We start from the raw sequence: 26,788 nt of genomic DNA on the forward strand, positions 1-26,788 counted from the left end.
TGGCTACTGTGGGTGTGGGATAATGGTGCAAGGAATGTAACATTGGATGAGCCTGAAATTATTGATTTAGGCCCACTAAGTACAGATTCTTCATTCAATGTTTCAGCTCAAGAGGTTAGGAAAGGATCTAATTATTTATTTGGTTGGCTTATTGAAGCAATGAGGGGTCCCTATGAGTCGGGGCTGACTTGACGGCACACAACAACAACAACAACTGAAGCATGGATTATGTGGTGGCCTACTTTAAGTCAAGTTGAAGTACCAGATCTGCCTTGGTATAATGTAGAAGAAGGTATCCAGAGGCTTAGGAAAATTGGCCTGTTAGAATGGATTTATCAGATTAGACCCCTAGAGCCAGAAATGGAGAGCCCAGAGGACACGTCTTTCACCACTATGGTGAGGAACAAATTTGTGAAGGGAGCCCCAGCATCCCTGAAGACTGCTGTGATTGGTATTTTATGTAAGCCAGATTTGACAGTGGGAACTGCCCTAATTGAACTCGGACACTTAACTAAGATGGGGCTGATTGGACCCTGTGGTAGTAGGGGCCAAGTGGCAGCAGTTAATTAACAAAGGCATGGTTACCATTATGGACAGCAGAATCAAAACAGTAATCAGAATACTCTGACTCATGTGGAATTGTAGCATTGGCTATTTAGGCATGGTGTTCCTAGGAGTGAAATACATGGCAAACGTACTAAATATTAACTTAAGCTATATAGACAATTCTAGGTCACATGAACAGTAGTCTAAATTGAAGTGCCAGAATACAGAATCATAGCTTCTCAATCAATTCCAAGATTTGAGTCAGTTTACAGACCCACAACTCCTAGAATGAAGGGGAGGTTGGATCACCTAGAGGAAGGACCCCACTACATTGCCAAAAATTTATAATGTCAGTCTTTCTCTCAGCCTTCCCCAGAGGGATCTGCGGTCTTTTACAAGAGTGACTGTTCATTGGGGAAAAGGAAATAATCAGACTTTTCGGGGATTACTGGACACTGGCTCTGAACTGACACTAATTCCAGGAGACCCAAAGTGTCATTGTCGCCCACCAGTCAGAGTTGGGACATATGGAGGTCAGGTTATTGATGGAGTCTTAGCTCAGATGCATCTCCCAGTGGATCCAGTGGGTCCCTGAACCCATGCTGTAGTGATTTCCCCAGTTCCAGAATGCATAATTGGAATAGATACACTGAACAATTGGCAGAATTCCCACATTGGGTCCCTGACATGTGGAGTAAGGGCTATTATGGTAGGAAAAGCCAAGTGGAAGCCATTAGAACTGCCTCTACCTACAAAAGTAGTAAACCAAAATCAAAACCACATCTCTGGAGGGATTGCCGAGATTACTGCTCCATCAAGGACTTGAAGGATGCAGGGGTGGTGATTCCCACCACATCCCCATTTAATTTACCTATTTGGCCTGTGCAAAAATAACAGATGGATCTTGGAGAATGACAGTAGATTATCATAAACTTAATCAGGTGGTGACTCCAATTGCAGCTGCTGTTCCTGATGTGGTTTCATTGCTTGAGCAAATTAGTACATCTACATTGGTACTTGGTATGCAGTTACTGATCTGGCCAATGCCTTTTTCTCAATACCAGTTTCAAAGGACCATCAGAAGCAGTTTGCCTTCAGCTGGCAAGGCTAACAATATACTTTTACAGTGCTTCCTCAAGGGTATATCAACACCCCAAGTACTATGTCATAATTTAGCCTGTAGGGATCTTGATCACCTTTCCCTTCCACAAGACATCACACTGGTCCATTATATTGATGACACTATGCTGATTGGACCTAGTAAGGAAGAAGTATCAATGACTGTAGACTTATTGATGAGACATCTGTGTGCTAGAGGATGGGAAATTAACCCAAAAACAATTCAGGCACCTTCCACCTCAGTGATATTTCTAGGGGTCCAGTGGTGTGGGGCATGCTGAGATATTCCTACTAAAGTGAAGGATAAGTTATTGTATCTGGCTTCCCCTACAACTAAAAAGAAGGCACAACGTCTGGTGGGCCTCTTTGGATTTTGGAGGCAACATATCCCTCATTTGGGTGTGTTGCTTTGGCCTATTTATCAAGTGACTTGGAAAGCTGCTAGTTTTGAGTGGGGCCCAGAATCACAGAAGGCGCTGCAACAAGTTCAGGCTGCCATGCAGGCTGCTCTGCACCCTTGGGCCATATGATCCGGCTAATCCGATGGTGCTTGAAGTGTCTGTAGTAGATAGAGATGCTGTTTGGAGTCTTTGGCAGGTCCCTATTGGTGAATCGCAACACAGACCCTTGGGATTTTGGAGCAAAGCCCTTCCATCCTCTGCAGATAACTACTCTCCTTTTGAGAAACAGCTTTTGGCTTGTTACTGGGCTTTAGTAGAGACTGAACACCTAACCATGGGCCACCAAGTCACCATGAGGCCTGAGTTGCCCATCATGAACTGGATGTTGTCTGACCCATAGAGTCATAAAGTTGGATTTGCACAGCAGCACTCCATCATTAAATGGAGTGGTATGTAAGAGATTGTGCTCAAGCAGGACCTGAAGGCACAAGTAAGTTGCATGAGGACGTGTACCAAATGCCTCTGGTCTGCATTCCAGTTACATTACCTTCCCTCTCCTATTCTTCACCTATGGTCTCATGGGGAGTTCCTTGTGATCAGTTGACTGAGGAAGAGAAAACTTGTGCCCGGTTTACAGATGATTCTGCGTGATATACAGGCACCACTCGAAAGTGGACAGTAGCAGCACTGCAGACCCTTTCAGGAACTTCCCTGAAGGACAGTGGTGAAGGGAAATCCCCAATGAGCAGAACTTTGAGCCATGCATCTGGCTATTCACTTTGCATGGAACAAGAAATGGCCAGATGTACAATTGTATATGGATTCATGGGCTGTAGCTAATGACTTGGCTGGATGGTTTGGGACTTGGAAGAAGCATGATTGGAAAATTGGTGACAATGATCTATGGGGAAGAGGTATGTGGTGGGGATAGATCTCTCTGAATGGGCCAAAGTAGTAAAGATATGTGTGTCTTATGTGAATGTCCACCAAAAGGTGACCTCGGCAGAGAAGGACTTTAACAATCAGGAGGATAGGATGACGTGTTCAGTGGAAACCAGTCATCCTTTTTCCCCAGTTGCTCCTGTCATTGCTCAATGGGTTCATGAACAAAGTGGCTATGATGGCAGGGTTGGAGGTTATGCATTGGGTCAGCAACATGGACTTCCACTTACCAAGGCTGATTTGGCTACCACCACTGCTAAGTGCGTGATCTGCCAACAGCAGAGAACAACACTGAGTCCGCAATATGGAACCATTCCTCAGGGTGATCAGCCAGCAACCTGGTGGCAGGTTGATTACATTGGACCACTTCCATCATGGAAAGGACAGTGTTTTGTTCTTACTGGAACAGATACTTATTCTGGATATGGATTTGCCTTCCCTGCATGCAATGCTTCTGCCCAAACTACCATCTGTGGACTTACAGAATGCTTTATCCACCATCATGGTATCCCACACAGCACTGCTTCAGATCAAAAGGGTCACTTCACAGCAAATGAAGTGCAGCAATGGTCCTGTGTTCATGGAATTCACTGGTCTTACCATGTTACCCATTATCCTGAAGCAGCTGGCTTGATAGAACAATAGAATGGCCTACTAAAAACACAATTATGGTGCCAGGTAGGTGGCAATACCTTAAAGGGTTGGGGCAATAGTCTCCAGGAGTCTGTATATGCTCTAAACCAGTGTCCAATATATGGTACTCTTTCTCCAATAGCCAGCATTCACAGGTCCGAGAACCAAGGGGTGGAAATGAGAGTGGTGCCACTCACTATTATCCCTAGTGACCCACTAAAAAAATTTTTGCTTCCTGTCCCTGCTACCCTATGCTCTGTGGGTCTGGAGATCTTAGCCCCAAAAGGAGGAACACTCCCACCTGGAGACACAACAGTGATTGCATTGAACTGGAAGTTAAGAATGACACCTGGCCATTTTGGCTACCTCATGCCTCTGGATCAACAAAGAAGGGTGTTACTGCACTATCTGCTGTGATAGATCCTGATTACCAAGGGGAAACTGGATTGACATTATATAATGCAGGTAAAGAAGAATATGTCTGGAATACAGGAGATTCTTTAGGACGTCTCTTAGTATCACCATCCCCTGTGATTAAAGTCAATGGAAAATTACAGCAACCCAATTCTGATATTACTGCTAATGGCCCAGACTCTTCAGGAATGAAAGTTTGGGTCATCCCACCGGGCAAAGAGTCATGACTAGCTGAGGTGCTTGCTGAGGGCAAGGGAAATACAGAATGGGGATGGAGGGAGGTAGTTCTGATTATCAGCTACAACCACATGACTAGTTGCAGAAATGAGGACTGTGATTGTTGTATTTCTTCATTGTATCTGTGCATCAAATATTTTTGTTTCCTTCAGTTATGAACTGTGAAATGTAAACTGGGTTAATGCATTTTGGTTGTACACATGTTAGTGTGTATGTTAGTCCTCTAAATAAGGACTTTATAATTGTCCTTATTTCTCCTGCTCTTCCGGCCTGCTACTCTGGGCGGGCCTGAGTTGCCTCCCCTCACCTAATCTCTTCGGCTGACTGCTCTTCTCTCTGGCTTCCTGGCTTTTAATCCCCTTTCTCCTGCTCTTCCCACTTGCTACTTTGGGCGTCCCTGAGTTGTCTCTCCTCACCTGTAACCCTGGGAACAGAAGCAGCAGTCAGGACATTAGATGACGTGTAGCATTGGGAAAGTCAACTGCGAAGGAACTGTATCAAGTGCTGAGGAGCAAGGATATCTCCTCGAGGACTAAGGTCCACCTGACACAAGCCATGATATTTCCAATTGCCTTGTATGTATGTGAGAGCTGGATAATGAATAAAGAAGACCAAAGAAGAGTTGATGCTTTTGAGTTGTGGTGCTGGCAAAGAATGCTGAAAGTACCATGGACTGCTAAAAGAAAACTAACAAATATGTTCTAGAGTAAGTGCAGCTGGAATGCTCCTTAGAAGTAAGAATGGCCAGACTTTGTCTGACCTATTTTGGTCATGTTGTAAGAAGGGACCATTCCCTGGAGAAGGATGTCATGCTTGGTAGGGTGGAGGGTCAACGAAAGAGGGGGAGGCCTTCAACGAGATGGATTGACATGGTGGCTGCAATGATGGGCTCAAGTATAGCAGGGATTGTGGGGCTGGCGCGGGATCGGGCAGTGTTTCGTTCTGCTGTGCATGGGGTCGCTATGAGTCGGAAATGACTCGACGGTACTTAACAACAACAACAACAATTGTCCTTATTTAGAGATTATATATGGTTAAGGAGATGTATACAATTGCCAGGTTGACAAGGGGTGGACTGTGATAGTTGGAGTTGTGTGTCAACTTGGTTGGACCACAATTCTGAGTGGTTTAAGCAGTTGTGATTTGGGTTATTCCCATGATGAGATCGGATGTATATGTTTTGAGCAGCCAACTCATTGAAAGGGAGCTTCCCTAGGGGTGTGGTCTACTTCCAATATATTAATGGACATGCTGGGAAAAGGGATACTCTTCTGTGGATTGGGATCCTATTGTGCTGCCTACAACCGTCCATGAGCAAACAATCCACCATTCAGCCTGGTGATCTTGGATTTGTCATTCGCTGGAGTTAACAGCCAGTGTACTGCCTGCCAACCTAGAGCTCATCAGCCCCTGCAGTTGCATGAGTCAGGAAATGCCTCCAGCTTGACGTTTGATCCAAGAACTTGGGACTTTCCAGCTTCTATAAGTGTGTGAGCCTTTTCCTAAGATAAATTTCTCTCTCTCTCTCTCTCTCTCCCCAAGCTTTTTTGCTTCTCTAGAGAACTCAGCCTAACACAAGGAGTATCTAGGAACACTCAAGGCCAATGTAGGTTCTAGTTTTTGGACAAGGTGGAGGCCTGTAGAGGAGGAGCATGGTTCTGACTGCTGATTTCTCAAGGAGATTCTAGGAGCTTATGCCCAGTGGCTGGCTCTTGGTCCATACTGGACACTCTCTCAGAGAGGCTGTCAGAGAATGACAGGAGCAGAATGCACAAATGGACAAACAACGAGTCACTTTTAGCTGACAGGGATTGTGGGAGAAAGGGAAAGAAATATAAGGAGGGAGACAATAAATAAATAAATAAATAAATAAATAAAGGAGAAAGGGAATGTGAGGTGAGGATATAAGTAGGGGAAGAAAGGGACCAAGGCATGGGGAGGAGAGGGGAGCAGAGAAAAGAAGGAAAGAAGGAAGAAAACCCACCAAACATGAACTTAGAAGGTCTGGGTTTAAGTTGTAACTTCAACCTTACTAACAATGTGAAGCTAAAGAAAGTTTTATTTCCTTTCTTGGCTTCAGTTTACTCCTTTATAAAATGAGGGGTTTAACACAGGCTTCCTCAACAGGAGTTCTATTGGCATTTGGAGCAGAACAATCCATCACTGTTGGCCTGTTTCACAGATTGGAGGACATCCAGCAGCCCTGGCCCCAACCTCAAATACCAGTAGTGCTACCTCCCTGGCCCCAACAGTCACTCGCACCTCAAAGAATTGCACACCATGGATGCCAGATTTAGCAAGTAAAAATACATGATGCCCAATTAAATCTGAACTTCAGATAAACAATGAATCATTTTTTAGCCTAAGTATGTCTCATGTAATATTTGGGACATATTAGCAAATGTTTTGGTGCTTATTTCCCCCTCCCCCCACATTTCTAAGTACCTCCTAGGGGGTGGTAGCTTTTCTATTAAAATACCTTGCTAGATGATCTCCAAGGCCCTTTGTAGCTTTGCCATCCAGGCTTTAGTGGGTGAGGGAGGTTGAGGAGGAATCCTGGGTGACTGGGCCTCAGAGCACAGTGCTTGGTCTAGACTCTGAGTGGAGGTAGGAGTGGCATGGGAATGGGGGAGGTGGACAGATTCAGTCCCCAGTTCTCCCTACATATTCAAACTGGAATCAAATGATCTCTGCTGTGTTGCTCACGAAGAGAAATTTTGGTCTAGGGTCAGTATTCTACTTACATTTTCTCTGGGTTAAGAGAATTACCAAATCCTTCTGGATTGAGGAAGATTCTAGAAGCCTTTTTATTTAAGATTTAAATACATTAAATACATTGAAGGTCCCTTTACCGCATGGGTAAAGAACCTTTGTCTGAAGGTTCAAGGACTTCTTCTCCACAAGTAAACTACAAGTAAATTAAATTCTTGAAGTAAGCCTTGGCTGAGGGCCTATGGGAATTCTTCAGGCTTAGCCAATTTGTGAATGAACACGAGGCCAACTTATTAGTGAGGTCTCTGAGCTCCACTTGCCTGCTCTGGGAAAGACTCCATCCGGTATCATGGGGAATGCGAAAGAACAAAATGAAACACTCCCCACCTCCAGGGCGCTTATATTACCAAACCAAAAAAACCCAAACCCACTGCCATCCTGTTGATTCCAACTCACAGCGACGCCTATTGGGTTTCCAAGGTGGTACATCTTTACAGAAGTAGATTGCCCAACTTCCTTCTGTGGAGTGGTTGGTGGGTTTGAACTGCCGGTCTTCTGGTTAGCAGTCAAATACTTTAGGCACTGTGCCACTAAAGGTCCTTATATTAAGTGGGAAACAATTCATAATAAACAAAAAGGTAACAATAAGAATATTACAATAGGTTAGACAATTCATTACTAGCTCATAGCCTGGCAGGCAAGAACCTAGGCTGGGTAGTCAGGGAGAACTGGGTTCAAGTCCTATCTCTGCTGAGTAATCTTGTCCAAGTATTAGTTTCCTCATCCACAAAATGGGAATAATATTGTGCAGATTAAATAATGAAAGAAGAGCACCTAGCATCAAAGTAAGCACATAAAAATGTCTATTGTTATTATTGTTATTCATCCTTTGTTCATAATCTAGGAGATGACACCAGGGCACACAACAGTCCTTGCCTACAAATCAACTGTAATGAGCTCTGTGCCTCGTGGATCTCCAAACTGAGGACAACAGCGTCCCTGAAAAGGCTTAACACCCATTGGAACTTTTGGAGCCTCCCAAAGTGGTCCCTTTTGAGATTCTCACCTACCACACTGCCGTTTATTCACTGAGTGATTGAGTGCACACTGGACATTTCCCTCTCCCAGTGAATCAAACATGGTGACAAGCGGTAGGGTTCTAGTTACCTCATCAGACTCATAGCTGTGTAGTGGGGCTCTGTGGCTCATGGACCTTCCTTAGGATTCCAACATGACCTCCTTCTACTCAGGCCCACTTTCCACTGCATGAGCAGGAAGGGCTGGGACACTGGAGGCATCCAAGCATAGCAGACCAGGATCTTATGTGACCTCAGATGTCTGCAGCAAAGTTTCAGGGGTGATGACCACAGAGAAAAGCCAGAGTGACTGCAGCTCCACCACTGAGCCTGGTGCACTGGCATAGGGCTTTGCAGCCCTAATGGCCATTTCAGGATGATGGGCTTGACAAATATTCAACAATTTCCTGGTGCTGTGTTTACAGAGGCGATCCCTCCTGATGGTGGGCTCAGAGCAGACACTCCTCCATTTTTTTCCATGAAGGAAACAAATCTACCACCAGAATTTTTTCCCCAAGATCAGGGAAAGCAAAATGGTGAGGGCCCTTAACAGGAAATTCCAGTTTTCCAGCCAGAGATCAGCCTTCTAAGGAAACACAGTTTTGCTCTTTGACAATCCTGCCCCTTGGGAAAATCACACTGTAGGGACACATTGAGGATGGAAGTCCGAAGCAGAAGGATGTGATTTTTGGAAAATATAAAGAAAGTGTGTTAAAGGGGCAAGGTTGTAGACCCTTCTTGGCCACAGCCAGCTACCCAGAGCTAGTGAGTAGTTGGACCTGTGGGCTTGGGTCAAGCTCAATTGTTCCATGTCCTACTGTGGTGAGTAGCGACTGGGATCTTAAAAGCTTGCAAGTGTACATCTAGAAGCAACGATGGTTCTCTCCTCATCCAGAGCAAAGAAGAATGAAGAAAACCAAAGACACATGGAAACAATTAGTCCAAGCGACTGGTACACCATGCCATCCTCAGCCTATATGACTATGAGACCAGAAGAACTAGGTGGTGACTGGACCGCTGTCAACCACTCAGAGGCAGACCTATGTAGGAAATCCTGGATAGAGTGGGAGAAGAATGTGGAACAAAACTCAAAATCATTAAAAAAAAAAAAAAAAAAAAAAAGGACCAGATTTGCTGGTCTGATAGAGCCTGGTGGAACCACTGAGACTATGGCCCCTCGCTGCCCTTCAGGTCTGGAATTGAACTCACTCCTGTGGCTACCAGCAAAACAAAAGACAGGCATATGAGCATATCTACATTAGGTAGATACACTCTCTGGAGAGATTAATCATGGGTGAATAGAAGGGCTATGTATGCACTGGGAGACCAAGAGTGCATGGGAGGGAAGGACACAGGGAAGAGGTAACTATGGGGAGGAAGTGGGAGGGAAGCTGTTGCATGGTGGGAAATTGTAGTTAGTGTCATGAGACAAAAAATATGTGAACTGCTGTATGGAAAGTGAATTTGCTCTGTAAACTTTCACCCAAATCACAATAAAAATTAAAAAAAGAAGAGCTTGTTTATATGAAGTATTACAGAATATAGGCTGGAAAATGCCAATTACTGCTGAACATCATGTGTCCCCAAGGGGTGTGGGATAGTGGCAAGACTCTGACAGAACTGGGTTTAAATAAATCAGTCTTACTACTTATTAGCTGTGTGATCCTGGGAAAATTACTTAAACTCTCTGAGCCTGAGTTTTCTCATCTATAAAGTGGAGATGATGATAGTACCTACTTAGCACATGTGTTTAGCACCTGGCCCATAAGGGATCTCCATAAATATGGGACATTCCTACTGTGAGAACAAAGCCAGTGCTACTAAGCCAACAACTAATCCTCCACTGTTGGCTGTTCAAAGACAGCATTGGAAATACCATGAGGACCCTACTTCACCCCAGGTAGAGAGTTTTGTAGGTTCTTTACCACCAGCATTCAAAAGCAAATGGTAGATGACTGATTTGTCAGAGGTGGAGTCCCTAGACCTCTGTCTTTCCAATCTCTAGCAGGATCGTTTTCCTCTTATCTATTATAACCTTCCTATCCATAAATCTTGGTACTCAAACTACAGTGCAGGAAGAGGGTTGGGGGCGCAGACCACTTATAGCTGAGTTGCCTTAACCCACACTGTTCAGAGAACTCAGTTATCTCTACTGAGGGTCACAGCATCTGACTAGAGTACCCACTCCCCATTGGTGAAAGCTGAACAGTGTCCTTCAGGGTACACTGAGAGCATCCCCCAAAAGACCCTCCTTCCAGCAGTCACTGGAGGTTCTTGGGGAGGAGCTCTGGAGCAGAATTTGGGGAAATACTTTTCCCATCTGGTGCATATCCTGGAATCCAAGGTTTTGAACTTCAGCATTAAGGAACTCTTGACAAGCACAGATATTAGGATCTAGTGTTTGTGTCTACTGGACCCTTTTCTGACAACCCTAGCCAACACATTCACGCAGACATAGATACACAAGCATACACATACACACAAAAAAACACATTTCAATCGTCTTTGAAGCAAAAGAAAATTTAGAGATGGAGCTTCCTATTTACTGGACAGGATATTTCTATCACTAGTAGCTATGCCATAGGTAAGAAAAGAGGCCGAGGAAGTAACAGGGGTTCTGTTACTTCCTCAGCAACTGGGAGGAGAGCTCATGTGGGTGGCAGACACATGAGTGATGCCTGGGGGAAGTTCTGTCCTCTAGGCTGGCCTTGACAAGTAGTTTTCAAACACGCCATTATGGATTGAATTGTGTCCCCCTAAAATAGGTGTTGGAATCCTAACTGCTATACCTGTGGATGTAGTACTGTTTGGAAATAGATTTTCCTTTGTTATGTTAATGAGGCCATACAGTGTAGAGTATGCCCCAAACTTAACCACATCTGGGTATAAGAAGCAGCATAAACACAGAGACCGGTAAGCACAGGTGAGGCAACACAGGTGCCACATGATCACCAAGAACTGAGGAATGCAGGGGCTGCAGAAGCTGGAGACAGGGGTCTTCCCCCAGAGCCAACAGAGAGAGAGTGTTCCCCTAAAACCAGTGCCATGAATTTGGACTTCTAGCCTCCTGAACTGTGAGAAAATAAACTTTTGTTCTTTAAAGCTACCCACTTTTGGTATTTTTGTTATAGCAGCATAAGTGGATGCACAGACAGGGTCAGGTATAAGGCAGTAATGGTAAGCTGCCTGTATCTCCATGAAACATTCTAGCTATCTAGTTATACTGCTTATTGAAATACCAGGTTAATCGAATAAAACACACCTTGTCTGTTGTCAACTCCTGGCTTAGGGGCTCTCATACAACATGTTTCCTAAAACTAGAATACGAGCTGAGGTGCTGGCACTGAGGACAGGTTGGGTATTGTGGGTCAATTCAGGAAATGGCATCCAGGTGTTGGAGGGCTCACTGTTGACCTTGTTCTTTTTTTTAAAAATAAGATGTTTTTTAGTAATAGGTTTAGATTTACAGAAAAGTTGCAAAGAGGGTACAGAGAGCTGCCATGTACCCCAAACCCAGTTTCCCATTCTTATGTAACCCACCAGCCACTTCTTGGAAGGAAAGTTGGGCAATCCTACTTCTGTAGCGATACTGCCTTGGAAACCCAAGGAGGGGTTGCTATGAGTCGGGGCCGATTCGACGGCAAATAACAACAACAACATATTAGTATCAAACATTTGTTATAACTTATGAACTGCTATTGATGCATTGTTCTGGTTACCTAGTGCCACTCTGACAAAAAATATACCACAAATGGGATGGCCTTAACAAACAGGAGTTTATTCTCTTACAGTTTGGAGGCTTTAAGTCCAAGTTCAAAGTGCCAGGTTCTAGAGGCTGAGTGAAAGCCCCTCAGTCTTGGGGTCGAGCTCTGCCTCCAGCTCCTGGCTGTCTTCACTCAGACAGCTGTTGGCTGCTGAGACTGAGAAGCCCTAAGGTTGACAAGTAAAAAGGCACAGTCCTGATGTTACCAAATCACATGGCAGGCCATTAACCTAAGTCCACTGTAAGTCCCAAGGTCGGCAGAGCATAGCAAGCTGCTGAACAAAGACATGGTTACACGCAGGGTCCAAGCATGCCATAAGCTTAATACCATTCCCAAGGCTTCTCCTTAAATACAGGAAGCAGACCACAGTCCAAAGGCAGCTATTCAGCTGCTTGTGGTAGATCCCACCATGGAGCTGATTGCCAGTCTCATCATGGGGAATACTACCACCAGCTGCCCAGGCACTCAACCAGGCCCAGCCAAGTTGACACACAAACATAACTACCACATGCATGATTAACTCACACCCATACTTTATTCAGATTTCCTTAGTTTTTTCCTAATGTCCCTTTTTTGCTCCAGGATCCCACATCATGTTTTCTAAGGCTCCTCTGGGCTGTGACAGTTTCTCAGCCTTTCCTTGTCTTGGCCAACCCTGACAGTGATGAGAAGAAAAAGCAAACAAACAAAAAACCAAACCCACTGCTATCGAGTCAATTCCAACTCGTAGTGACCCCATAGGGCAGACCAGAACTGCCCCAGAGGGTTTCCAAGGCAGTAAATCTTTATAGAAGCAGACTGCCTCACCTTTCTCCCAAGGAGTGGCTGGTGGTTTGAACTGCTAACCTTTTCGGTTAGCAGTTGAATGCCTTAACCATTGTGCCACCAGAATTCCTTTATGTGGAGGAGTATTGGTCAGAAATTTTGTAGGATGCTCCTCTATTGGGATTTGCCTGATGTTTTTCTTGTAATTAAACTTGGGTTAGAGGTTTTTGAGAAGACCACAGAGGTAAAATGCTATTCTCATTACACCATATCAAGGAGACCTCTGTGTGGCTTTTTTTTAATTTTTATTGTGATTTGTATGAAAGTTTACAGAGCAGATTAATTTTCATACAGCAGTTCATATACACTTTGTCTCATGGCATTGACTACAACTTCCCACAATGCAACAGCTCTCTTCCCACTTCCTCCCCATAAGTTACCTCTTCCCTGTGCCCTTCCCTCCCATGCACTCCTGCTCCCTGAGCTGTCTGCCTGTGCATACACAGTCCTTCTACTCTCCATGATTGATCTCTCCAAGGAGTATATCTACCTAATGTAAATGTTCTTGTCTGGCTTTTTTTTTTTTTAAGAACACTGCTCTGTTTCTCATTTCCAGTGTGACAGCTCAGCTCCCTTTCATCCCAGCCAAAGGAGTGCTCCTTGGTGATGGAGGCAGAGCCCCCTTGTGCTGCCCTGGCTATGCACATGACAGCACTGCATTTCAGTGACGGACGATGGTGGGAGGCATGCTTCACTGGGTTTGCATGGTTGGAAAGAGACAATAACATGGATGGTGTGAGGGGGAACCTCTTGCAGAAGGGGCTGTATGTGGAAGCTGAGTCTCTGATGGGGAGAACTGGCTCCGGGCCATCTTCATGTGGAGTTATGGGAGGTGGCTAATATCTTTTTTGTATTCTTGCTAGGACAAAATAAAAGGTCTCTTACTCAAGATGCTCATGTCCTGGCAGGTTGACTATCTCCTGTTCCACCACAAGCAACCTTCTTCTTCCCTTCCCTCTCCCATGCTCCTCCCCTGCCCATCGCCACTCCCATCTTACTACACAGGTATGTGGTTTACAGGGACTGGGCTTGTACTACTAAATCCCTTTTTACTTTGGCAGTATGTCCACTGGCTGTCAGAGCAATGGGGGAAGTACTGCAGGAGGGTGTACTCAGACAAGTTTAAAGCCACTAGCCTGAATATCTACAACTAATTAAACAGTAAAAGTGATCTGTCCTCCCTGATCATGCAACCTGTAAGAAGATATCAAGAGCAGAAAAATGGTTTGGGAAGAAAGGCAAGGAGCCTTCTCTGGGCACCTCAACACTGTTGGTGGAATTCACTCCTTACCCTTTTCCTTGGTGGTAAAAATATACATAACAAAACATTTGTCAATTCAACAATGTTGAAAGTCTTATTTAGTAATCACATCTTCATGTTGTGCAACCATTAATACTATCCATTTTTGAATTATTCCATCACTATTAACATAAACTCATTGTGCCCTATGCAATATCTTTCTCCTTTCCTCCTCATCCCACCCCTGGTAACCACTAATAAGCTTTGGTTTCTATACATTTGCCTATTTCATGTGAGAACACACAGTATTTATCCTTTTGCAACTGAGTTATTTCACTCTGCATAATGTTTTCCAGATTCACCCGCATTGTGACATGCATCAGGACTCCATGTCTTGTTATAGCTAATATTCCATTGTATGGATATATTATATATATATATTTTTAATCTGTTGATGGACATTTAGGTTGTTTCCACCTTTTGGCTACTGTGAATACTGCTGCAACAAAAATCAGTATACAGGTTTCTGCTTGCATTCCTGCTTTTAATTCTTTTGAGTTTATACCTAGGATTGGCATTGTTGGGTCATATGGTAGTTCCATGGTTAACTTTTTGAGGAACTGCCAAACTATATTTCATAGTGGTTGTACCATTTTATATTCCCACTAGCAGTGGATAAGTGTTCAAATTTCTCCATCTTTGTCAACACCTGTTATTTTCTTTCTTTCTTTTTTTTTTCTTCCCCTTATCATAGCCATTCTAGTAGGGTTGAGGTGGTATCTCATTGTAGTTTTGATTTGCAGCTCCTTAATGGCTAATGGAGGAGCTCTGGTAGTGTAGTGCCTAAGGCACTTGACTGCTAACCAGAAGGCTGGCAGTTCAAACCCACTAGCCCCTCCTCAGAAGGAAGGTTGGACAATCTACTTCCGTAGTGATACTGCTTCGGAAACCCAAGGAGGGGTCGCTATGAGTCAGGTCCAAGTCGATGGCAAATAACAACAACAACAAAAATGGCTAATGGAAGGAGCTCTAGTGGTATAGTGGTTAAAGCATTTGGCTTCTAACCATAGGGTTGGTGGTTTGAACTCACCAGCCTCTCCATGGGAGAAAGATGAGATAGTCTACTTCCATAAGGATTTACAGCCTTGGAAACCCTATAGGGCAGTTCTACTGTCTTAAAGGGTTCCTATGAGTTGGAATCAACTTGATGGCAATGAGTTTGGTTTTTTAGTTAATGGCTAATAGAAGGAGCCCTAGTGGCACAGTGGTTAGGTACTCAGCTGCTAAAGGAAAGGTCACCTGTTCAAACCCACCAGCTGCTCCATGGGAGAAAGATATGATAGTCTGCATCTATAAAGATAATAGTCTTGGAAACCCTATGGTAAAGTTCTACTCTGTCCTATGCAGTGAGTTAGAATTGACTAGATGGCAGGCAATAGGGCTGATTTGGTTTTGGTAATGGCTAATGACACGGAGCATCTTTTCATGTACTTGTTGCTATTTTTATGTCCTATCAGGTGAAATGTCTGTTCAAGTCCTTTGCCTATTTTATTTATTTGATATTTTTATTGTTAAATTGTAGGAATTTTTAAATATATTTTGGATACTAAACCCTTATCAGATATATGAGTTCCCTCATTTTCTTCCCCCCAATCTGTAGGTTGTATCTTCACTTTATTGATAAAGTCCTTTGATGAAGAAAAAGATTTAATTTTTTATGAGGTCGTAATTTATCTGTTTTGTCTTTTGCTGTTCATGCTTTTGGTGTCATATCTGATAGTCCATTGTTAAAGGTTAGATCTCACAGCCATACCTCTATATTTTCTTCTTTGAATTTTATGATTATAGTTTTCACATTTGGGTCCTTGATCTGTTTTGAATTGGTTTTTGTACAAGGTATGAGGTATGGATTCTGTTTCACTCTTCTGTATATATAAATCTAATTTTCTCAGCACAATTTATTAAAGATGCTCTTCTTTCCATATTTAATGGACTTAGTACTCTTGTCAAAAATCAGTTGACCACAGCCATATGGGTTTATTTCTGGATTCTCAATTCTATTCCATTGGTTTATAGATCTATTATTACACCAGTAACACGCTATTTTGATTACTGTAGCTTTATAGCATGTTTTGATATCAGGAAGTACGCATCCTCTTTATTCTTCTTCAAGATTGCTTTGGCTATTTGAGATCCCCTTGCCCTTCCACATAAATTTGAGGACTGGCTTTCTCTGAAAAGAAGGCTATTAGGATTTTATGGGGAATTCCACTGAATTTATAGATTGCTTTGGGTAGTAGCATTGACATCTTACCTATGTTAAGCCTTCCAATTCACAAAAATGAATTCTCTTTACCTTTTATTAGAGAGATTCCAAGGCTGTTCGTACTGCGGTTCAGATGTCTGGGGAGACAACTTCATGTGATCAAGTGAATTCACTGCTGGAGAGTTTGCCTGTTGGCCCAAGAAATAGTTTTCTAATGTTAGCTTGAATCTAATGACATGGGAAAATGTTCTTGATGTATTGCTTAATGGGGAAAATCCAGTTACATTAGAAATTGGTATACGGACAGTCCCTGGATTATGAATGAGTTCCATTCCTAAATCTGTCTTTAAGTTGAATTTGTATGTAAGTCAGAACAGTTATGTAAAGTTCATATCTAACATCTGTTAGTCAAATGTTTATATAAAATGTATACAGTACATCTGTATACAGCAAATCTCTGTATGCATAAAAACATTAAAGGAACACTTCCAGATACACTAAAATGTCTTTAACAATACAGTAATAATAATAATAATAATAACAACATTTTGATGGGTGGCATAACGTAGTTCCTGTTTTGTTATTATGAACCATTGGATATATCTCTAAAAAAATTTTTGTTTTTTTTTGGGGAAGACCTTTATTTTTCCTTTAACTACAAAATTTAAATATGCTTGTAAAATGGAAGCAACCCTCAGTTCCAGCGGTAAAAAGTGAAAGTACTCCTTTGCCTCCCCACAGAGCTCTCTCCCCAGAAGTCTGATGTGTATCCTGCTATATCCTTCCTTGTGATTGTCAGGTGCCATTGAGTCGGGTTAGACTCATAGTGACTCTGTGTACAACAAAATGAGACATGCTCGGTCCTGTGCCATCCTCACAGTCATTGCTATGTTCGAGCTTCTTGTTACAGTCACTGTGTCTGTCCATCTCGCAGAGGATCTTTGTACCTTGACTTTTTAATTAATAGGCTTTATCCATAACTACAGGTTGTTTGGAAGGTAGATGTTTCCAACTCAGGGGCTGACTGTATACAATATATGTTGGAAAAACAAATCTAGACATAGTAATAACCATCATCATGAGCTTTAAAATATCATCTTTTGGTAATAGGATCACAGATAATGTTTGATTTAGTCTTTATGCTTTTCTGTGCTTTCCAAGTTTACCAAATTAGACATGTATTAGTTCTTATGGTTAGGGAAAAAAAAAGAAGTTTAAAATGTGATCTGACAATTTTCCAGAACTCCTTTCTTGGCTTGTTTGTCTTTGTCCCAAATAAATACTACCAGAGTCCAGAGAAACCCACTGACCATGAAACACCTCTACCAGGGCACACTGGTGACCTTACACGTCTTCACATTGGTTTCATAACAAACAAACAAACAAGCAACAAAAACAAACAAATCAAACCCCCAAATCCACTAAACCCATTGCCAGCAAGTAGATTCTGACCCAGAGCAATCCCATGTGTTACAGACTAGAATTGAGCTCTATAGAGTTTTCTTGGCTGTCATCTTTACAGAAGACGATCTCCAGGCCTTTCTTCCATGGCAACTCTAGGTGGGTTTGAGTGGCCAACCTTTCAACTAGTAGCATAGTGCAAACTGTTTGCACCACCCAGGGACCTTACAGGTCTCACAGGCAAGGGTTAAATCTCAGTTGATCTTTAAGTGTTGGCAGAACCCTATGCTCCTCCCAGAACATAAGAGCAAGGGAGGCTTGTGAGCAGCTGCTATAAGGGTTTTTCTCACTTGCCTCCCTCCCGGTCTTCCTAGGAGGCCGTCAGGAGAGGTATGAGGCTTTTGCTCCCCTCATTCAGCGTACAGCTGCAGGCCACAAAATTGCTGAGCTGTTGCATGGAATCAGCTCCTCAACAACAGGGTGTTTATGCAGATTACAGTCATCTGGTCCCTTTGCTTGCAGTATCTGGGACAGAAAGAAATTGCACCTTTGGCTACTCTTGTTTTCACTGTCTATGTAAGTAACAAAGGAGCTCTGGTGGCATAGTGGTTACAACATTTGGCTGCTAACCAAAAGGTCGGTGGTTCAAACCTACCAGCTGCTCCGTGGGAGAAAGGTGAGGCAGTCTGCCTCTGTAAAGACAGCCTTGAAAACCTTATGGGGGCAGTTCTATTCTGTCCTCTAGGATAGCCATGATTCGGAATTAACTTGATGGCAGTGGCTACCTAAGTAATAGGCGGTCTGACTCTAATGAGGGCTGGTTGTTTCTTTACCAGGTGAATCTGTCAACCTTGTCTGGACACTTCCTGGGTCACAGTGGATGACCCCTGTCTATTGTGCAGTGGCTGACCTCCTTTGGGCAGCTGATACAGCTGACAGGTGCACTCACTGATGAACTTCCAGGAAAGGTTTTTAACCTGGAGTTCAAAATCCAGGGAGGTTGTGAACTAGGACAGGTAATAATTACATGTTTATTTTCCATAACTTCTACATGAAATTCAGCAGTTCCTTCAATGATAAATGCAAGCAACAAAGCATAGTAGTATTAGCCAAATTTGTGGCTTTGTCACCAACAGATATCATATATATTTTTATACCACATTTGGGAAGAGCTGAACCTGTTAGTGCTACAGAATTCTTGAAATATTGCGTTCATCATTATTTTGCAAGTATAGCAGTTATTAGGACCATCTCCACCCGTTAAACAGGTACCCATTGCTGTTGAGGGAATTCCAAGTCACAGTGACCCTATTGGACAGAGTGGAACTGCCCCATTGGGTTTCCAAAGCTGTAATCTTTACAGAAGCAGACTGCCACATCTTTCTCCCACACAATGCCTGCTGAGTTTGAACTGCAGACTTTTTGGTTAGCAGATGAGCACTTTAACCACTGTGCTACCAGGGCTCCTCAGTCCACCCCTAACAAAAAACCAAACTCACTGCCATTGAGTAAATTCCGACACATAGCGACACCCATTGGGTTTCCAAGGCTGTAAATCTTTATGGAAATAGATTGTCCTATCTTTCTTCCACGGAGCAGCTGGTGGGTTTGAACTGCTATTCTCTGGTTAGCAGCCTTATCCATTATGCCACCAGCGCTCCACTAGGTCATATTAAATAATGTGCATATAGTATACTTATTATTATACCACAACTTTGCCTTAAAACTATTTTGGTAATTGAATTTCAATCTAATCTGGTTTCTTAGGAATTCTATGTATTTAATTTTATCCAGATACCCTCTTCTCTGAGTGTCCTGTCACACTTAGTAACATACTAGTTACTGTTTGGCTGGGTGTCCTTGGGCAAATACCTTCCCTGGCTCTCAGTTTCTTTATTCGTGAATGAAGGGGTCAGCTTGCTAGGCAACCTCTAAGGATTCTGCCAGCCATATGAATTATATGATTACATGCATTTCATTCCTTTCATTGTGCTCTACAGTGGATGAGTTACACAAGGGCAGTCAAAACTGGTAATCTAAACCAATACTTCTTAACAGGTTATTTCAGCCTTCATAATATTATATGAAATGTCTAGAACTTTTTCTTGGAGATATGTAAAACATAAAAATATGTTTTGAAAAACTAGAAACAACCTAAATATCCAATGATAAGAGATCAGTTAAGTAGATTAAAATATATCCATATGATGGAACATTAACAGCCATTAGAAAAATGCTGTAGGATAATAAAATGGAACAGTAGTCACATTATACAATTAAGTGAAAAAAAAAGTCATTTATGATACTTTAAGACATATATGATTCCATATTTGTAAAAAAATAAGGATATATACACATAGGAAACAAAACAAAACAATATATTCCAACACATTAACGGGAAGACCCTCAATGAGATGGACAGACTCAGGGGCTGTAACGACAGGCTCAGGCATAACAAGGATTGTGAGGTGGCACAGGACCGGGCAGTGTTTTGTTCCGTTGTACACAGGGTTACTATGAGTCAGAGCCGACTCCACAGCACCTAACAACAACAACATATTAACATTAGTTATCCTCAAGTGGTGGTATTATGATGATTTTTACTTTCTTCTCTGTGTTTTTCTGTATTTTAAAAATTTCCATAATTAATATACATATATAAGAAAAACAAGTGTTAGGAATATGATACCACTTTGCACAAAGCCGTAGTGGTAATCCAGTGGTTTTGGGAGTTACATCTTCTACTTCTCAGCATTCTACGTTTCAGTGGTTATTTCAGGCATGGGAACAAAGGAACAATGAACCCCTGACCTTTTTCATTCCTTGTTACTTCAGAGCCAGGGGCTGAGAGCATGTAGGCCTGTGAGAGACTACCCCACTTCTGCCTCCTGTCAGCCCACATGGGGGCTGCATGGCTTGTCCCCTCCCCAACTGTGCTAACCATGGGAGGAGAACAGGATGCTGAGGCTGTGAGGGACACAGCTGGCCATACCTGCAGGCTGGTGGCCTCCTCTGCCCACCAAGCTTCAAATTCTTTCTGCAGCTTCACCTTGGCTTTGTCCATAAGCAGCTGTAAGTGCTCTATCTCCACCTTCAGGGCTTTCAGGCGAGTGAACATGGTTTTATACCTATGGTGAAATCAGAGGAAAGTCAGTGTACTGCCTTCTTGAAAGGAAGTCACTCATAGGGAGGAAGGGAAAGCTGGCTGCTTTTTATTGCAGTTTATTGAACACTTCCTAAGGGCAGGCACTGTTCTAGGTACTAGACACATATCAACTAATTTAATCCTCTTCATAACCCTGTGAAGAAGATGCTATTATCATCATTTCCATTTACAGATGTGGAACTGGGTGCATGAATTATTAATAAGCAGAGGAGCTGAAATTTGAACTACAGTTTTAACAGCCTCATCATGCTGAGACCAAAAGTTCAGTCTACTTGTTAATGTATATGTGGATTTTGGGAATGCTATCATCAATGAGTCAAAAGTAGTCTGACAGGAAACAGTTAAACAGCCAAGCTGAAGAGACAATGTGGCTTCTGAGATGGTCCTGAGGTGAGAAATGTAGAATCAAGGACAAGATGGAGTTGGAGTAAAGAGACAAGAAAGAATGGATTGAAACAAAACAGAAAAATACACTGGGTAAGAAAGCAGACCATGGGGGTAGGGGTACACCCAGAGCAGGGCAACTGTGGGTGTTGGGGAGGGCAGTGCAGGGAAATCTGGGAGAATGATGCAGACAGAAGATAGCACAGCATATAGTTACTAGGAGTGATCTGGAGACTAGTTGTGAGGGCCTTTGGTTTCAAGTCTCAGGATAGCAGGCATGTGTGAGTGGGGGTGGGAGTGGTGGTTTGCTTAGGGCACATGCCTAGTCAGACTAGGGTGGGGTGAGGGCAAGGAAGGTAACTTGTTTGGTCTTTCCAGCATCTACTTGTAGCATGAAGGACCTATCAAACATTTGCTGGATGCATAAATGAACAAATGAACTAAGCAGCTTGATTGGGAGGGTAAGGGAAAGTCTGTGTATAAGCAATGGCTACATGCCTGTTTTTGCTTGAGGTTCCTCACTCTGCAAGTAAAGGTGTTTTGGGATCCTACACGGCTGCATGAGGATATGATGTTTTCATGGTTCCTTATAGATGAGGGAACTCAGGAGGGAAATAGGGTAAAGCCACAGGCATGAGAAAGAGCACTGTTTTCATACCGCTTGACTCCCCTAGGTGGCAGCAGTAGACCAGTGTAGTTGTTTCCTGGGACCTTGGGCAGGGTGTGGGTGTAAACAGCAATAGCTCCCTGACACGTGTATACCAAGCTCCTTAGGGCCTGGCTTGGTCTTTGGCTCCATTCCACCTTCACCCTTCCCCGGATTCCTGCGTTTCACATCTGCCTGTTCAAAGGCTGTACCTCCTGCTCCTGCTATTTTAGGACCCAGGTGTGGGACCCACTTCCTCTGAGTAGCTCCAGCCTGGGCCAGGCCAGTTCCATGTGTCCCTGGCTAGTGCTGCAGGGCTGGGGTCACAGGGTATATGCAACAAGAAGCAAAGGCACCTTCTCTTTTCTTCCTCCAGTTGTGCTCGCAGCTTCTCTTCCACTAGGTCTGGCCGTGAGGACACAATCATGTTTTCTGAGATACCTGTAGAAGGGAGATACTATAGGTTACTTCAAAAAGGAAAGAAGGTAAAAGGAAAAATGTGATATTTAGGGTGGATGACAGAGCCAAGGTGCATCCTAAGATGAAAGGGGATCCTGTGAATTCCTTCCGGGGCTTTTGGATGAGAACCTGCTGCAGTCTCTTCCTCTGGAGAGCAATCTGCTCAGGTAAGCGTCCCTGAGAGGAAATGCTTCCATCATTATTATCCCTCAGCTGTCCTGTCCAATGTCTGTCACTGGAAGAGAAGGCTTCCTTACATCTCTACTCCATCCTCTTAGAACTGAGTTCACTCATTTCCTCTTGAGTCCCCAGGGAAGACGCAAATAGCATTTTCCCATTCTCTGATAAAAAGTCCTCCACAAACCCAGAAAACATCACTAAACTGTTCCATATCTTTCTTTGTACCAGTTGAAGTGGTGAATTTTCTAGTCTCAAAATCATGTCTTCGTTTTTTTAATTGCCTCTAATAAAGTAGAACACTTGGAGAGTTTAAACAAAACAAAACAAAAACCAAACCAACCCATCAATGTTTGACCTCAACCCCAAAGATTCTGATTTAATAGGGCTAGGATAGGGTCCAGCAATGGTATTTTGTAAAAGTACCCCAAGTTGTGCTAATAAGCAACAAGAATTGAGAACCATACTCAGATGCCTTGCTGACAAGGCTTGGCTATAGAACCAGATGACGCTTTGGGGAGGGCTGAACCTGTCAGAAGCAATCAACTGGTGGCTACATCCTGTGTCCCCATTGACACCTGCCACAGGCTAGCCACCAAATTGCTGCTTGGATGCTTGCCTGCCCACTCTGGCTTGTGTGTGTCTGGAGCCAGTCCTTTATCAGCCAGTGAGTGGGTCTTTTTATTCTCCTAGGGGTCCCTTTGCGGATGCACTGAATTTCTTAGCATTAGATCTCAGAAGGCATCTTAGAAGCCATATAGCTCTGATTTTATTCATGGAGGGGAGAACCTACTATGGTCCAGGGTGCTTTCTGGACATGATCAGACTTAATCCTTATAATACTCATTCGAAATAAGTACTATTATTCCCATTTCAACTGTAAGGACATTGAGGCTCAAAGAAGTTAACCTCCTCAAGGCTACATGGCTAACTGTGGAACTTGGATTCAAATCTGGGTTAATTGGCTTCAAGGGCTTTGGATCCAGAAATTCCTTCTATATTCCTGACAGATGTCTGATCAAATACCTCCAGTGATGAGGAGGCACTCAGTATTTTGCAAGAGAGCACATGGGGTAGAGATGTTGTGAACATCTCTGTTTCTTCTTATTTTGACTGAGACCTGCACCACTAACTTACACATTCACCTCTCCTTTGGTTCTCTGGAGCAGCACAGCATATCCTCTTAAATATGATGGCCCTTTAAATACTTTGACAATAACAAAATGCCATATGTCAGGCACTTGATTCTCAGGCTGATTCTGCCCAATTTCCTTACCTAAGATCTCCACAATGTGGTTTTCTAGACTTCTGTCAGCCTGGCTACTTTCCAGATTCTTAAGTATAGAGCCTAGGACTGGACACAATACTGCATATAGGTCTGAGAGGGACAGAGCAGAGGAAGACTCCTCCTGACTTTTTAAAGTTTACAACCTGTTTCCTTAACAAGGGAATTATGAACAGTGACCTTTTGTGGAGTGTCTTCTACATACTAAGTTCTTCCAAGTTCTACTGAGTACTGGGCTAGACCCTCTACTGACCTAATTTTCAAAATTTCCATTTCACTTCAGTTAGATTTCAAGTCTTGGAGAGGTCTGTGATAACCTGAAGTCACACAGATAATAAGTGGCAGAGGTGGGATTTGAACCACAATTGTTCTAGTCCAAAGAGCTAATGTTTTTTGTATCAGGCAACATTCCCAACACTGCTATTTATTTCTCAGAACTTTCCTCATGACTGGCCTCTATTGAGCTTGTGGTCCATTTAAACTCTTTCATTTCTTTTTACATGAGTGGTGATCAAAACATATCCTATTTCAGTGTGACTGTCTTCTCTTGATCATAAATGCAACACTTCACAATGATTGGGGGTCTAGCCTGCTGAGGGGGCCTTACTCTTTCATGCTGTTACTTTTTCCCCTTTGGCTTCCTTCATAATTTGTTAATCATGTCTTTTATATCAATATTTAACTCATTGGTACATAACTAACTCTTTGAAGACGAAGTTGTGCCTGACCCCAGTCATGGTCTTCTCAACTGCCTCATCTGTAAAAACTGGACAATGAAAAAGGAAGACTGAAGGAGAATTGATGCATTCTCAAGTGAGTCAGGATTCTGACATTATCTTCCTGGCACCTGTTACACTCTCTCCCTAATACTGTCATTTGGAAACTGGCTGAGCAAGTGTCATATTCTGTCATCTAAACATAAACAATGCAGAGAAGATAGATTTCCTAATTGAAGAACAAGCACACTTAGTCAGGTGCATTTTTACTGGTCCTAATGAGCCAGCTTGCCTGTCCACATTACCTATAATCCCCACAGGGAGCCCCTCCAGGCAAAGCAATCCTTCTGATCTTCATATCTTCCCACAGTGCTCTGTTCAGATTCACATACCAGGTACACTCAATGCTGTACATGTTTGCTGGCACTTGCCCTCCTTGAAAAATGTCATCTGAGTGATAATGATATGACTTTAAATGTACAGAATACTTTCTCTCTTAAAAGTGTCAGAAACGGGCAAATGTATCTTCTAGCCTGTTAAAAATAAGGTGTTTATGTGTGAATCTTCTCCTTTTAACACTTTTTGATCCACACCAGGGATGCTGCTGTTATTTGCTGTTGAAATGGCTCCAATCCATGACAATCTTACATATACTGGAACAAAATGTTTCCTGGCCCTGTGCCATCTTTATGATCATTGGTATTTTTGAGTTCACTGTTGTGTCTACTGCACCAATCCATCTCATTGAGGTTTTCCCTCCTTTTTGCTGACCCTATACTTTACCAGACAAGATACCCTGTCTTAGCAATTGGTCTTTCCTGATGTGTCCAAGGTAAGTGGGCCAAAGTATCAACATCCTCACTTCTAAGGAACACTCTGGTTGTTCTTCTAAGACTTGTTTATTCTTATGGTGGTTTACAGTATATTCAATATGCCTCACCAACACCACAGTTCAAATTTATCAATTCTCCTTTGATCTTCCTTTTTTATGGTTTCACATGCATATGAGGTGACTGAAAAGATCATGGCTGGAGTCAGGCACATCCTAGCCATCAAAGTGTTAAAAACTCTTTGCTTTAAAGAGATCGTTTGCAGCAGATCTTCCCAATGCAATACATCATTTGATTTCTTGACTGCTGTTTCCATGGATGTTGGTTTTTGATCCAACTAGAATGAAATCATGGACAACCTCAATTTCTTCTTCATTTATTATGAAGTTGTTATTGGTCCAGTTGTGAGGATTTTTGTTTTCTTCACATTCAAGCAAAATCCATATGTCTTTGATCTTTCTCAGTAAATGCTTCAAGTCATCTTTGCCCTGAGAACTTCAGTGAGATTCCTGCTCTGTGGTGGCTAGCTGAACATCCTGCTCCACACACACCACATGGGAGGCTGCTGGAGATGGGTGGAGGAAGACTGCTGGATTTGCACACAACAGTCATCTCAGCCTGCTGGAAGCAATCTCCAAGGGCTTCATGAACAGAAGGAAGATGGGGAGGAAGATCGAGATGGACTTTTCTTCCATATAAAAGGTATGGCTGCCCCAACAAGAGTGCAGAACACTTTCATAGGAGAAAGGCTCTGGCCTCATTGCTGGGCTGTCTTTTCCTTGGACATCCTACAGGTTCCCCAGGCAGATCTAAGACATAAAGGTGCCCTGGATGTATGTAGGGTGTGCAGGAGCCTCAAGGCAGGGAAAACATGCAGAATGCAGCTAACACAACAACAGAAAGATAGTATCAGCTACAGTTCATGAAGCACATTCTCTTTCTGGTCGCTGTGCATCACCTCATCTATTCTCACCATTCTGTTTGGGAGATATTGTTATATCCATTTTACAGACAAGGAGACTAAGGCTCAGGGTAATTATGTGGCTTGCACAACTCTACAAAGCTACCAAATAGCAGAGCCAGGCTTCAAATCCAGGCCTAGCTATTCATTTACTTATTTATCAAATGTTTGCTAAGTGTCTACTATGTGCCTGCCCCTGTTCTGGGAGCATTCTAGTGGAGAAGATGGACATTAAACCAACCAAAATTTGACTACATCATATAATACCAGGGATTGAAAGTACTCTGGGAAGATACAAAGAGCTCTAAGGAAAGAGAAAGTTGGATGAAAAGATAGAGAAAGTAGTTGCCACATTAGGTCGTTATGGATTGAATTCTGTGCTGCTCAAAATATGTATTAGAATCTTAATCCCTATACCTATAGGTATAACCTAATCTAATCTAATGTAATTACCTTCCATAACACTATCTAATGTAACACAACTAACCAATCAGTTGAGGTCACACCAGTGTAGGGTGTGTCATAAGCCTAATCACTTCTGAGTTGTATACAGAGTAGCATAGACACAGAGATGTAAACACGTACCTG

The 26,788-nt window shown here is 42.9% G+C and overlaps 1 protein-coding gene across 1 annotated transcript in view; it reads right to left on the reverse strand.

Annotated features, from left to right (window-relative positions):
* Window positions 1–26,788, reverse strand: part of KIF6 (kinesin family member 6) — a 645,852-nt gene that overhangs the window by 48,515 nt on the left and 570,549 nt on the right. The window contains exons 17-19 of the mRNA XM_007939465.1: window positions 22,129–22,213; window positions 20,569–20,704; window positions 16,266–16,363 (exon numbers count right to left, since the gene is read on the reverse strand). Of these exons, the coding sequence (XP_007937656.1) occupies window positions 16,266–16,363; window positions 20,569–20,704; window positions 22,129–22,213 (319 nt within the window). The remainder of the gene's footprint in view (window positions 1–16,265; window positions 16,364–20,568; window positions 20,705–22,128; window positions 22,214–26,788) is intronic.

This window comes from Orycteropus afer, unplaced genomic scaffold, assembly GCF_000298275.1.
Source record: "Orycteropus afer afer isolate SDZICR_OR568_19922 unplaced genomic scaffold, OryAfe1.0 scaffold00059, whole genome shotgun sequence".
NCBI lineage: Eukaryota > Metazoa > Chordata > Mammalia > Tubulidentata > Orycteropodidae > Orycteropus > Orycteropus afer.